We start from the raw sequence: 15,249 nt of genomic DNA on the forward strand, positions 1-15,249 counted from the left end.
AGGCGAGGGAAGGAGCGAGCGGCGTCCGCAGCCCGGCGATGCTGCAGCGGCTCCCGCGGAGCCTCGGCGGGGAGGGCCCGGCCCCCGCGCGCCCCGCACCGCCCGGCGGCGGCGCGCCCTGAGCGGGCGGCCGCGGCCCCGCGGTGCAGCGGGCGCTGTTGCGCAGCGCTGCCCGGCGCCGCCGGCCTCCTGCCCCCGCCGCCGGCTCGGCTCGGCGCGGCTCCCGCGGAGACGGAGCGCTGATTCATGGGGCCCCGCGCCGGCTGCCTGGGCGAGGAGAGCGCGGCGCTGCCGCTGCCCCCGCGCGGGGTGTGAAGCCCCAGCCCCTCCTCCGCAGCCCCGGGCTCGCCCGCCCTGCTCTGGAGTGTGGTCCCTGCCGGGAGCCGCCGCGTCTGGCGCACGGAGGGAAGCGTTGATGCATCGCTGTGGAAATTTATTGTGTGACTTTCTGGGTATTTGCTGAGTTTCAGACCGAGATGCAGCTCTTGAAAGCTTTATGGGCACTAGCAGGAGCAGCGATCTGCTGTTTTCTTATATTTGTCATCCACTCACAGTTTCTTAAAGAAGGTAATTATATCTGCATGTCTACATACACTGTTCTTTAATACTGAGGTTTTTACGAGGTGCCTTAATTATTTTTACTGTTTCCAGTATGTTCTATTTACAGCAGTGCTTCCACGCTATTTTTCCTTTCCGCTAAAGCCTTCTCATTTCTCTTCCTTTAGATAATAGGTAGTGTTAGACTTACATTCTTGGTAAATGTGTTTATAGATCTATAAAATTGGTATGCTGTTTGCATTGAGTACTTTAGCCGACGTCTCATTTCTTTATGGGGCGTGTATAGTGTATAGAAAATATTTGTTGCTATCAGATGACCACAGAACAGTAGTCATCATGGGAGTATTAATAAACAAAAAACCCTTAACAAGTAAACGTCTTATTTTTATACCAAATCAATAGGCAGCCTTTTCCTCTTCCTTGTTCGGTTCGTTTTCAATAGATGGCACTAAAGTTCTATGGAAAGGGCAAGGCAGAGCAAATTCTGGGCATTCGGCATCCTCCTTCTCCTCCTGGCTGCCCCGAAACTGGAAGAGGCCTTTGCATGGTTTCAAGGCTCCCGGTTTTTTCCCCCTTGTGGTCAGAAAATTGTGATTACAATTTACTGGAGAAAATAGTTTGAATTGTGGGGCAGGCTTAATTTTTTCTTCCTATACGTGGGTTAAGTGGAAAACAAATATGTTTAAGTGGGTAGAAGAATTTTCTTGGGAAGTAACCCTCATATTGCTCTTCTTTTTTTTTTTTTTGTATTTTGATTGTTTTTTTCTTTCCTCAGGAACTTATTCCTTTTTATTTTTTTTCTTTTTTTTTTCCTTCCTCTGCTAAACAGTAATTCCATTGCTCATCTATAAAGCAAGCTGTAGTCTGAGATTCAAGTGTGAATCCTGAGAGGTGTATATATGTTTGGTGGTGTATGGGAAAGCCCACTGCTGTTCTTTAACAGTGTTACCAAACACAACAGTATGGGGGTTTTGGTGAACCCACTTATTCTTTTTTAGCACTGTAGTGCCATTGAGGTTTGAGCTGCCGGAGGAAGGAGCCCCGCTCAGCTTGGAGTGCTGGTTGTGCAGAGCCTGGCAAAAAACTTTTATGTGACTGGGACAAAGTTTCACTCAGGATTGGGTAAAGCGACTGCCTCACAACCACTGAGGGGCCACTACTGGGTTTAGCTTAGTGCCAGTCCAAAAAAAGCATGAGACTGTACATTTTCACAGATCTTTTCTGAAATGAATAAACACTGATTTGCCCCATTTGGGTAATAAAGAAACCTTCTCCAGATATCTCCAGTGCCAGAGATTTCTCCTTTAAGAAACTTGCCTATGCTTTACCAGGGTTGTGTGCATTGCCTCCCCCAGAGTCACTTATTTAACATTCTTTTAAAATGCTTGGATGAATGTATGTGTACATCTCTGTCTAATGAGATGGTCCGTTTTGAGGAGGTTTTGCAGAATGAAATATTGCCAGTCATTTCAGGCTATTTTTTTTGTCAGTATTTGCCATTATGCTGTGTGATTGTTTGTTAGTTTTGGTTGGGTTTTTTTGTTTGTTTTTTTTCTTCAGTCTTTCACTGTTTGCTTTTGAGACCGGTGTTACTGTAAATAATGCATAAAGGAAGAAGCATTTTGTTTCAGTTAGAATATTTGCTCTTGCACTGCAGGCGTAGAAAACTAGCAAATAAATATATAAAAACAGTAACCATGGCCATGCACCAAGGACTTTTAACACATTTCCATTGCTTGTCCTCCAGCAATCACAACCACTCAGTGTGGACTGCAGAGAGAAAACTGAAACTCTTGAGCTTGTCGGGTAACTTAATTGCAGCAGTTTGTTTATATTTGTGAGGAAATTATTTCTGCTTTCTTTAACACTGAGAACTATATACTTACTGTAAATACAGATTGCATGTGTTGAGCTGGTTGTCAGCCTTTTCTTAGCGGGTGCTAATCTTCACAATAGCAGTTTGACCCCTTTCGTATAATTACTTCAGCAGTGTATGTATTCCTCACTGTAGTTTCAATAATGACACTGAATATTTTAGTGGAATTGGTTGAAATCTGTGTGGTATAACTGAGTCTTTTCTTTATTAAGAACTTTAAAAACAGCCAGTAAAAATTACTGGTTTAAGCATAGTATATTCAGATGCAGGCATTTGAGATAAGGAAAAATAGGTAACAGTGGATTTAAGCTATATATTCTAAACAATTTGCAAAAGCAAGATTAACATTCCGTTTTCATTTTAAAACCTGCTTTTTTATTATTTGCAGTAAGAAAACAAGGGCAAGAAGTGTGAGGAAAGGACTAGCAAATCATTTAACCATATGCCTACCACATTAGTTGGTTAAGTAAATATGTATAAAGAAGAATACATCTGAGATGGCTGTTACCTTACTTTCATAAGCTTTGAAATTCTTTTCTGATATCAGAGTTCACCCTTCACACTAACACTTTATAAAAAGTCTCATTGCACATGATGTTGTTAGGCTGTTGATTTCCTGGCAAAAAAATTAATTTCTCATTGAAGCCTAATGAACTACATGGGCTCATTGTAACTCAGCAGTGTGGTTGAATTCTTAAGTTAAATGCCTGGATGTTTTCATTTGATTATTTATTGTGTGGAAGGATAATTTCCTGTAGTCCCAGAGAACAAACAAGTAAACCACCAGTTTGTCTGGCTTGATCAGATTAGCTGATAACATGATCTCCTGAGAGAATTTGACAGTAGAAGCTCATATACCGAGCATCTCTTTTGTATGCAAGACAATTGATTTAAGAAGAATGACATGTAAAATTAATTAAAGATCTGACTTAATTTATTAATGCATGCTCTTGCTATTTTTGCATGATTTGCAATATTTACTGCTTATTATTTTTCCAGAGGCTGGTCTTAATAGAAAACTGACATAATCTTCACTTCTTACAGCAAACCAAAATAATGTAATTGCCACATATCTTTTTCTGTATTCATTTTCCCTTCACTCCCTTAGTTATGTTAGCTGTTATGTTAAACTGTTACCACCTACCAACACAAGATAGTTTTGTAATTTCGTTGTATTGCATGTCTATAGTGTGTAGAACTTCCATTACAATTCAGCTGAAATTTACTTACTGGAACCAAATCCTCCTTCAGTCACATTCATAAATATGAGATTGTATGTTTCAACAGTCAACTGAGAGTTTTCACACTGTTAATTTTTAATTTTAGTTCCTTTGCTGAACTTAGATTCCTTAAGTAGTTATGTGTATTTATGTACATGTTTTTGAATCGGAGCAGTTCAGTGGTAGCATTGCATTACTGCCATTTAAATGGTGTTAGGAAACAATGACTGTTTGTTCTGAGATGAGTGGGAAAGAACTGTTTAAATGTCTATTTTCATGAATATGTTTTTTTTTCAGGAAGTGAAGAATGGGTGACACAGGGTGCCATTTTTCCACACTTCGTCGTTTGTTTGAAAATACAGGTCATCCTGTGGCTAATCCGTTCCCCTATGTCCAATCTGTTCTTCAGTGTTTCTAAAAGATGAATAGAGCTGTGAACCCAGAAAAGGGTATTGTGATATATAATTGCAGTTCCATGCCTGTCTGATCTTCCTGCAAAGCAGTTTAACATACTCTAGTCAGCTGCAGCCAGTATGAAGGGGCATTAAAAATCAAAATAGCTAAAACTTCTTGCATACACCGTTAAGAATTAAAAATAAGGATTTTTAAGTTCACTAGCCATGCCTGATTTTAAATGATTTATATATTGTTTAATGCATTTATTCAAAGAGAACTGAAAAACACAGAGTTGATACTGCACACGTTAATTGTGGGAACTCCTTTGCCCCCAGACAAGTACCCTTTTCACGTAATAGAACATTTTAACCATTCAGACACAGTAGGGAAAGGAAAACACAGTTTCTAAATGTCTCTTTGAATCCCACTGAAAGTAGTGCAGTCAGGGAATAACTTCAGAAAGGTGTGTGTATTGTAGCCAGGGTGTGTTACAACTCTAGATATACTTTAAAGCTTTGCCTATCCTGTGACAGCTCATTGGGAGACTGGAATGTCTTATTTGCCAAGGGCAGTTTAGTATTTTGAATGGTTTATGAGATTAGGGTGGTGTGAGCCTTGTATGGAGAGGGGCTACACAGAAACGTGTTCAGTCTCAGGAATCTTACTTGAAGTATAGAGGATTGACTATTCAGTTCTCAAAACCACATTCTTAACCTGTTGGGTAGATAGTAGTAAGCTGTGTAAAATAGGGTGATTTTCTGTTGATTTGCTGCTGCAGTTAAATGGAAGAAAGAGACTTCCAATACTTGTGTTATAACCAGGTGATTATGGCTATAAACCAGAATTTTAGTATCATTTGTGCAGGTTTAGTATATATTTACATACATGAATAAGGTGTCTTACACATAAGGTATCTTATGTGAAAAAAAAAACCAACCTTAAAAGGTTTAGCACATTTTTCATAATTAACACTTTTTTCGGCCTTAAGCAAAAGTAAGCAATTGTTGGTTACATAGTTATGGGTCCTTCTCTATCAAACGCATTCAGAGGAATTAATGTCACAATAGCAAAACATGCTGCAGCACTTTCTTTAAAATAACGCATTTATTACACATAATAACTTGGTTAAGTTTCATATCTTTATTCTGTCACTTTTTACGTATTGAAATATTTTAACCTGCTCTAAAAGTATGAAAAAAGCTTTATGTGTATTTTTGTGGTTTTAGGGTGTACATTTGGCACTAAAAATAATAAGGAATGTTATTCTGTTTAGCTGTGTAAGCCCAAACAACTCTACTACTCTTCTGCTAATGCTTGGAAATATCTCCTGACAGTATATCCAAGACTATTCTCTTATAACCTGATAGCTTTATAAAGTTGGTAAAACTCATGTTTATTGCTGTGCAAAGCATACTGAAGAAAGGAATTGTTATTTTCTAAAACTTTTGGAGAGTTTGGTCTCCAAATTTTCCTGGAAAGCATTTGAATATGACTTATTACAACAGATAATATTGCCAGCCTTTTGTTCCTTTATTTATTTCTTTTTTCTTTTATCTTTTAAACATCAAAACTCCCACCTTGAAATAATTAAACATTAGGTGAGAAAGAGAATTGCATTTAAGAATGTGGGGAGAAAAGTTTGGATTCATGTGGGAGGTTTTTTTTTTTCAGTTTGCCCTTTTGTGCTTCACCTGTGTCTCAGAACTGTAAGATATCTTGCATACCAGATGTGCTGCATATGTTACCTATATATAGTGAAGCTGAGTTGAGGACAGTGTGTCCCAGCTGCAAATTTGTCTGCTTTTGTAGAGTTTGTTACTCTTAACATACTGTGGTATAATTCTTTTCTTCTGATTTGGTGGGAGCTTGTGAAGAGACAGGTGTGAATGAAATTATCAGAGCAGCACATCAGGCTGGAGAGAGGCACTGAATGTGAAAGTGGAAGGTTTCTCTTTACATCCAGGAAACAGATTTGGCAGCTACAAAGCCCTAAGCTTGCATAAATACTGCACAAGGAAAGAAAATGTGAAAGGTAACAAGTGTGGGAGGTTTGTTTGCAGGTTTTTTATAGTTTTTAAGGCAAATAAATCAAATTAAGACGACCCAGTTCAAGTGGCTATTTCACAGTGCATGGCACATCAGTGCTACAGAAAAAATGAGAGAACATCCTGCTTCGAGATAAAATAGCTTGGTATTTGAAAAGTTTTGGTATTTTCAGAGTGTTTTTTGTGTGTGTGTGTGTGTTTGTTTTTTTTTTTTTTTTTTTTTGGTTTGTTTTTTAAAGAGAGGGTTAGAGAAGTATAGCAGTGAAAGGAACCTTTGTAGCCAAAAGTTCTTCAATCGTTTTCTTCTCAGGGAGGTGAGAAAGCTGTTCTCTGGCATCTGCTGTGCCGGGACGTACCAAGAGGGGGAGTCTGGCAGTTTCCCACTTCATAAAAGGTAGCTTCATAAAAGGTAGCTTGAAACAGGCTTTGGTTTTGGGTGATGAAAAAGGAAAGATGTCTGTGTGTCTTCATAGGGAAGTGCACCATAGATGGTATAAACCCCCTCCTTTTCCCAACTGAACAACTTGAAAAAAGAATTAGCAACAGATTTTCAGTAGCCTTTTTACGACTGCCTGTTTTCATGCCCCAAGAGCACAAGTTATTGACCTTTCTCAGCATTTATCAGCACTACCTGTTCCTAAAGGCAGTGCTATAGACTGATGTCACATCATACAAAAGTGAATGCTTTTTAGATCTGTTGACTAGTATTTATTTTTCTTGTTTCTCAGCAGGCATACACTGTATCAAATATAAAACTGGAATAAAAACAGGACACAACTGAGATATTTTTAAACTGAATTTAAAAGGAGACAGTATAAAAAAAGCATGTACTTAGAAGTCAAAAATTCAATATAGTATTGGTAAGAAAAGCCATACATGTCTTTAATTCACTAGTCAAAAAATAGGTAAAATTGTTCTCATATATATTTAAAAATAACTTTATAATCATATGAAGTAAAGAGGCAAAAGAAGCTTTTGTGCTAATGATAACAGCAGTATTTGTTTTCCAGTAGTATTTAGAGGTCCCAATTGGAATTGGTGGCTTAGCCGAGTATTACTGGCCAACTGTAGTGCATGTTCATACAACTCCAAGCCAGGCATCTATTTCATCCAGTATCTGGATTTTAGCAAAGATTTATTTTGCTCAGAAATTATAACCTCTTGCCACTTACAACCCATAGTGATAGAAGGTTCTGTTTAATAACACAATCCGATTATTTGTCCAAATGTGCTTTTTATGCCTGTTCTAGAAATCCAACACAATATAATGAATTTGCCTATTCATTATATTTTACCTTTGGCACATCGGTTCACAAGTAAACACTAGTCAGAACAATAGATCTTCCTACTAATTGTTGTTAGTCTTGTGAAAACCTATGAATAACGTGTTTGGCATATATCCAAACAGCAAATTAACATATAAATGACCAGAAAAAAAATAATGTAATGGATCAATACTTATTGAAATATTTTCTAAAAGCAGATGCTGTACTAATGTGAGTTTTCATGTGGATGATTTATTATTTTTGACGGTATGGACGAAAGTAGAATACTGTGTTAGTTCTTCAGCTGAAAAATTGTATTTATAATAAACCAGTATATTCTGGATCTCAGCTTCTTTCTAACATGCCACAAGGCTGTAGTGATATTCCAAAGACTAGATGTTTAATTGTGGTCACACATGAGGAAAGAGGGAGGCCAAATTAAGTGGATCTACAGGAGAACAAATGGAATAATGACAACATTCAAAGGTATGACCTAGAAAGAAGTACTGAAGAGACAGGCGTTTTTTAGTTTAGAAGAAAAAATTACTAGCAGGATAAGAGCTTTTAGTGGCTAGAATTCTGCTGTAGGAGTAACAAACTGTTCTTTCTGTAAAGTGGGAAGATTACAAGAAGCAGTATTCACTGCAAACTGATTTGAGGGAGATTTAGGTTAGACATTAGGAAAGATTGCAGCAAGGCAAATTTGTGCTGTGCATCAGGGAAGACTTGCCAGTGGTAAGAACAGTTAAGCACTGGAATAGATTTTCCTGGGGAGTTGTGATACAGGAGAGTTTTACTTTCAGTTTAAAATATTGTCTATTGGGAGCAGTACTGGTAAGTTAAAGCAGGCAGGCAGACTGTGTGACTTCTTGGAGTCCCTTCAAGTGTTATCCTCCAAATCGTACACTTGCCTGAAACTTAGAAAAGTGAAAGATATTTAAATGTCTGACTTTCAAGTATTTTTCTGTTGACTGCTAAAACGAATAGGGTCTTGAGAAGACACACTAGGATCTGAAAGCAGAGGACAAATAAAACCTCAAGAAAACAGCCAGTGTTTTAAGTATTTTATTAGCTAAATCATGCCACTTTTTGAGTTGCAGATGTAATTAAAAAGAAAAAAACACAACCATCCAGCCAACCAAAAGGCCCCAAACCTAAAAAAAATCTCACAATTTATGTAGTTCAAGATCACTCTTCTAAGTCCTGTTTCTGTTGCTCCTTAGGACTTCCAAGGTGTTCTGAAGCAGGTCCTTTCCCTATTTAGTCTTTTTCGTGTACAAAGAGCAGTGAAATTAGAGTATCATTCACTGTCTTGTGGGATGAGGATTTGTTTTAAGGATTCTTGAGTTCTGCCAGTCTGTTCTTGTTTCCTCAGCACCTGGAGGGGTTATTTCCAGGTGGCCCCATGGCTGCTCTTACCTGTAGTATGGGAAGCACAGAACCAGCTCCATAATAGGGTGAGCAGCAAATGGCTTCAGAGGGGTTCTCTGTCAACCTGTGCCTGTTTTGTGCTACAGCTGATTGAGAGCTTTGGGTTCATTGCGTCTGTCATGGTGGTACCTTGATACAGCACTGTCCAATTTTTATGATGTCTGCAGGGTTTCAAATCCAGTAGCAAAACGAGGACTAGTAAATTGTGCTGACAGAAAGGCTCATAGGTCAAGATAAAGACGGGGGAGATCACTCACCAATTACCATCATGGGCAAACCAGACTTGACTTGGGGAAATTAATTTAATTTAATGTCAGTCAAAACCAGAATAGGGTCATGTGAAACAAACCCAAGTCTTAAACCAACTTCAGTCCTCCTTCTCCCCCCTTCTTCCTGAGCTCAACTTGATTTTCTCTACCTCTTCCTGTCTATGAGCAGTGCAGGGGAATGGGGAATGAAGGACGTGGTCAATTAATCACACATTAATCCTTCCTCTTCAGGGGAGGACTCTGCACGTTTTTCTCCTGCTTCAGTGTGGGGTCCTCCATGAACTTCTCCAGCATGAGTCCTTCTCATGGGCTGCAGTTCTTAATGAACTGCTCTGTTCCCTGCAGCAGACCTGCTCCAGTGTGGGCTCCTCTCTCCATGGGGGCCACAGCTTCTGCCAGGAGCCTCCTCTCCTGGTCACAGCCTCCTTCGGGCATCCCCCCTGCTGCAGCATGGGATCCCCCTGGGTTGCAGGTGGAATCTGCTCCACTGTGGATGTCCATGGGCTTCAGGGGCACAGCTGCCTCACTGTGGGCTGCACCATGGGTTGCAGGGGAATCTCTGCTGCAGCACCTGGAGCACCTCCTCACCTCCTTCTCCACTGACCTGGGTGTCTGCAGGGGTGTTTCTCTCATGTATTCTTATTACTGTGTTCTGACTTCTGCTAGTGCTTCACATGGTTTTCTTTGCTTTCTTAAATACATTATCCCACATTCACCACCAGTGTTGCTGATGGGCTTGGCCTTGGCCAGTGGCAGGTCCATTTTGGAACTGGCTGGCATTGGATCTATTGGACATTAGGGAAACTTATAGCAGCCTCTCACAGAAGCCACCTCTATAGTGCCTCTGCTACCAAAACTTTGCCACTCAAATCCAAAACAGTCATAGTCTGCAGCCTGTGCTTAGAGCAAGTCCTATCTGGAATTTGCTCATGCCTCTGGAACAGTTACACGCTACAACCTTGTTCTGCCTAAAGGTGTAGAAGAGTTGGACAGTAGGTATTGTTTCCTTGAGTGGCACTAACATTTTTTAATGGAAATAAAGTTTCTATAAGTTACTATATTGCAAGTCACAATTTCTTTACTCCCTTACAGTAGTCTGTCAAAAAGCACTCCCATTTTATGTGGTTCTGTGGTGACTGCTAATTAATCATGACAGTGATGTTATGTGATAACTTTTGTACTTTGCTGCAGTTTTTATTGTATTAGATTACATGGTTCTCAGCATGATTCTTTCAGTACAAATTTATGGCTTTAAGGAAGAAAAAACCAAACTACTGCTCCATTATTCAGAGTTGTACATGTTTTGGAGATGTGCATCGCGGATCTGGGAATAGATTTAGCCTCAAGAGAATCAAACAGTTGTTTGAAATGGTCACTGCTTGAGTATCACCTTGCTTATGGCTGTGAACTAATTGAGATTAAACTGAAAAGACTGTAAGATTCTTCTTTTTCCTGTGCATTGGCAGTTCCCACTATCTGTTAATGCCTGCACAGTATTATTTAGTCATTAAAAAAAAAAGTGTATCTGCTTCTGGGTTCCTCTTTTGTTCTGTTTTTTGCCTTTGTTTTTCTAACGCATGCTGGTAGATGAAGTAAAGAATCTTTAGCTTCATTTGTTGTGAGAAGATCTCGTAACTGTTCTAAACATTCTTGTATGCTTGGCTATAAAAATATATAGATTGTACCAGATGCTGCCTTAACTCATTTTACAGAATTATAGTGGATGCTGATGAGGCTTAGAGTCAAGCCTTTAAAGATAAAAATTCCCTTCCTGTGGTTTTGTTTTTTTTTTTTTTTTTCTTTTTGGTAGGATAAAGTAACAAACCCACTTCATGGAATCTTTTCACCTTTCCATTATTTTGATAACAATTCAGCAGAACTTTCTGTATTTTACTAAGTTTCATGTCTTCCCTGAAGAATATAGCAACATTAAAAATGTATTTTGACTTTTATGTGAGTAATAAGTGGCATGATTTTCAAGTGGGCTGAAGACCCAAGAACTCCTATGGCCTGCAGTTAGAGACTGTATGATAAAACATATGCGTTGAGCATTTTCTTGGCCATCTCAACTTACTAATTTCATGCCAAGGCTCAATAGGTTTATTGTTACTACAGGTTAGTTCATAAGTAGACAAATATCCATTTGTTGCGATATATATACATCACTTGTAGTGTTAGTTATTTATAAAAAATTCATTAGAAGATGTGTGTTTTTCCTTTTAATTTCAATTTCCAGAGTCTAAAAGCATTTTGCCAGACACAGCTTTTCACTTACAAGTAAACTATCTTTGGTGACAGTCTTCAGAAAGTAATCTGTAAGGTATAAAAGTTGAAGGAAGAATGGGGTTAGAGAAAATGAGTATATTGTGTGATGTTAGGAATGAAATCTTGTCTCAAGTTCTGCTTTGTACTACAGTTCCTGGTCCCATATGCAGACACTCCAGCTCCTGATAACATTGTCTTGCTACTGGTAGCATGCAGTTATTTCCCTTGTTCCACAGATGCTAAAACTATGGCTGTTGTGTAACTGCATACTCCAGTTATTAGTGGTCTGTTTAATTATGCACTGAGGCCTTACCTAGAGCCAAAACTGTATTCTTGCAGTCACTTAACAAATCTAGAGACACTTGAAGTTCACAGGAAAAGTATGAGAAAAAGATTAGTAAATTATACATGAGCAAGTAGCTAAAATAACAGAAGTTAGGAACTATCGCTTCTCCTCAGTGTCTCTTGCAGGCTTAATGCATCTCTCCAGCTAGAATTGCCTAATTTCTTCAGCGGTCCTTGTCTACTTCCAGTATGCTCTATCTGCCTTCTGCCTTGCATGCTCTTCCAGGTGAATGCAGCTTCATTTAGCATGCATGTATGGGAACGTCAGCAAAAAAGAGGTGGCCAAGGGATCTGTTACGATTCTGAATGTTGTGCTTTTCTTCCCTGTTTCCTAGGTTCTCTTAGAAATAAATTTCATACTAGCTTTGCCTGTGTGCTTGTATAACTGTATGTATAGCTTTGATTGTCCCTCTACCTTTTGTAAAATTCTTCCAGTTCTTCTGATTTTTAGGTTGGAATATGGCTGGCCACACGATCCAGTTCATCGGGCATTAGGGCACTGCGTATTAGCTAATGAATTACCAGTATTTTGATTTAGCTTTGTTAGAATACAGTCTGAAAATTTTAATTTCTATTACTGAGAGAGAACTAAGATGAGCAAGGAATTTGTGCGCCTTTTATAATTATTTCTTCTTGGTTAGGTGGGAATTTTTTACTAGATGACTCAGTTGCAAACTTCCAGGCAACTGGTCCCTTAGGAAGCCAGTACAGGTCATAGAATCATAAAGTCATAGAGTGGTTTGGGTTCGAAGGACCTTAAAGATCATTTGGTTCCAACCCCCCTGCCATGGGCAGGGAAAACTTCCACCTTCTACTACACCAGGGTGCTTAGATGCCCATGCTGGGGAAACCAAGTCCAGATGTAGTTAAGGTTGTATATTTTCACTTACTTTTTATTGTAGTTTTATTTATCTATTATAGTTTTATTTATTTGTTGCACATTTATTATCCTTTTAAGTTTTCTTTTTCAGTTTTATAAGCTCTATCATGGTGAGAGCTAAAGTGCATTAGATTTATAATATTTTTTAATATTAAACCCAGTTCACAGAAATCATGTATGTTTAGTAATTTGTATTATGGTGAAAAATGAATGTAAAATCTCTATTTGATACAGGCAGTTTAATGAGTAGTTTGAAAATGATTCACAAGATGAGTTTTGCAAACCTCCCTTTTTCAGCAGACAAATGATGGAAGTCAAATTAAAAGGAGTAGATTGTCTCTCAGATTCATTCTAATGCTATGACTTTTTGACATGATGTTGAAGATGTCAGATCTATCTGTAGGCTTCCTGTTCACTGTAACAGGAACTGCAGACACCTGTGCATCTTTAGGCAGACAGGTTCTTGAATTCAGTAAAGCTGTCCAGTACTAGAGCAGCATGTCAAAACACCATTTTCTTCAGAAGAAAACAGAGCAATCATATTTTCTTCTCCAGATTTATGTGCTTGCTTTTTTTTTTTTTTTTCCCTTAGGAAAAGAGCAAAGAACATAGAAAAATTTCAGTGGAATTAGCAGTAAAAAGAGCAAAAAAAGTACTGCAATTTGCAGTATATTTTCCTTTTCTAATAGTTTATCATTATAAAAGCCAAGCAGAGAAACCTTTGCCATAGAACTATTCATTTGTTTGATTGCTTTCCGCTGCACTCATTTATGTTATGGCTTAAAAGTGGTCAAGGTTAACAAGAGATGTGCTTACTAACTGATATTTAATCCTGAGTCCTCAGTGTAGCTGCATCTTTTAATGTAAACTGCAGCCGTGTAGAGTAGAAAGATATTCTGAATCCATATATGAGAAAAGAGTATGTACAGACACAAAGGAAATAAAGAGTTTGTAGTGAAGCCTCACTGTTAATTTACATTTTGAAAAAACAAAAAGTTGCCATAGTAACACGTAGGTTGCAAAAATTTTCTAAATCTGATGTATTAGATTGAGGAAACTCTTAACTTACATGACATGTATCTCAAGTTTTGTGAATAAGAAAGCATTTTGTGCATTTGTAGGGTTGACCTCAAATAGTTTCCATTTGTGCAAAACATAATAAAATATGAAGGCATTGGTAAGTTATGCAAACAGAGCCTTTTCCAGTCAGCTTCCTAATTATGTTGTTCATAAGATAATCGTTGTCTGGTTTTCCTTCCTAAAGAAATTATATGTAGGTATTCTTCAGCGTAAGAATCTGTTGGAGTTCTGTTGTTCAGAAGCTATGCATTTACTATTGGTGATTTTTAAATACGCAGGACAGTATATTCTGTCTTTTCTCATAACCATTCTATGATTCTATAAATTTCTTTTTAATTGTATTTAATTCACTAATACTGTTTTTCTAGAGCAAACTTACCTGTGTAAAACAGAGCTTTGGTAAACAGACCAAAAGATACAGTTAATAGTGAGATCCATTTTTGCTGTTTCAAAAGGCTGGTTATAGTACTGTGCACTACGAGTATTGCAAACTCTAGTTTTGAGTGCCATGGTCTGCTCTGTTAGCTTTCTAACTCTATGTGCAGCAAACTGAGCAAATTACTTTTATGGAGCAATTTGCAGGGTCAGTTGTTTTAACTTGTTCATTTACTGAATATCTCAAGTCAGCAAAACAGCCATTTTTTTCTTTCAGTACTATTTATGTATTTTATATTGTTTAAGAATTATGTAAGAAATAATGTTTTCCCTCAGTCATCACCTAATGATTTCTAAATACTGTTTTGTTGGATCTACCTGCACTGATGATGGCCAGTGACTTTTTTATTCATGGAATATCTGAGCTGTTTAACTTCTTAAGGTGAAGTTTTTGGTGATACCTGATCCAGTTGAGTATTATAGCTTGAATAATTCTTCCGTGGTGATATGTGAGATTTAAAAATAAACCTCATTTTTGAATATGTTAAGTGTAATAACAGAAACTACTTGCTACTACTCAGCACTAGGGTATTTTACCATTTTTAGCTGCAGTTCTATTTCAAAGTATACTTTTCCATTATAAATTTATTAGAATATCTCTCTTTTTTTTTTTTTTTTTTTACATGCAAGTTGTCTATAGAATCATAAAAAATAACTTGAAAGCCCACCTAAACCATTGCTCTGCTTTTAAGACCTGTTTTGATGGAGATTCTACAGCTTTGCTGGATTTTCATGCTGCACTCATCTGTTATGTCTGCATTTACTCTGAGTGGTTGCTACGGTCTCAATCATTTTGCCATGTGGAAAGGCTGGAGCAGAAAGCACACACACATACAGAGCTCTGTAAATCCTAACATACTTAATCCAACTAAATCATAAAGGTAGTACTTTATTTGTAATTGTTGAGTTGCAGTTGCAGAACGTGGTGAGCAACAAATTTGAAAGTGGCATTCACTGGGGTTTCTCTCCTTGCCACAAAGGAGAGCCTGCTGAGAGCACTGAGGAGTGGTATCGCTGGCTGGGATAAAAGACATATACTTGTATTTTAAAAGACCATTTGCATTACTTCATGGATGTGGTAATGGGTTCTGGACACACTGTATCTGGACTGGCAGCTGAAGAGAACTTGAATCCTGTGCTTAGGATGATTGATGTGGCACTGCTTGATGTCGGTACCTTGGGGA

At 38.2% G+C, this 15,249-nt stretch overlaps 1 protein-coding gene across 3 annotated transcripts in view; it reads left to right on the plus strand.

Annotated features, from left to right (window-relative positions):
- Positions 1-210: 210 nt before the first annotated feature.
- TAFA5 (TAFA chemokine like family member 5) overlaps positions 211-15,249 on the plus strand; it is a 308,827-nt gene continuing 293,788 nt past the window's right edge. The window contains exon 1 of one of the 3 annotated variants that reach the window (XM_062634189.1): positions 211-567. In XM_062634189.1, coding sequence (XP_062490173.1) covers positions 477-567 — 91 coding nt within the window. In that variant the 5' untranslated portion in view covers positions 211-476. The remainder of the gene's footprint in view (positions 568-15,249) is intronic. The other 2 variants (XR_009967711.1, XM_062634190.1) reach the window with 2 other exon arrangements.

This window comes from Pezoporus occidentalis, unplaced genomic scaffold (assembly GCF_034315485.1).
Source record: "Pezoporus occidentalis ecotype Australia unplaced genomic scaffold, CSIRO_AGI_Poc_V1 ctg42, whole genome shotgun sequence".
Lineage (NCBI taxonomy): Eukaryota > Metazoa > Chordata > Aves > Psittaciformes > Psittacidae > Pezoporus > Pezoporus occidentalis.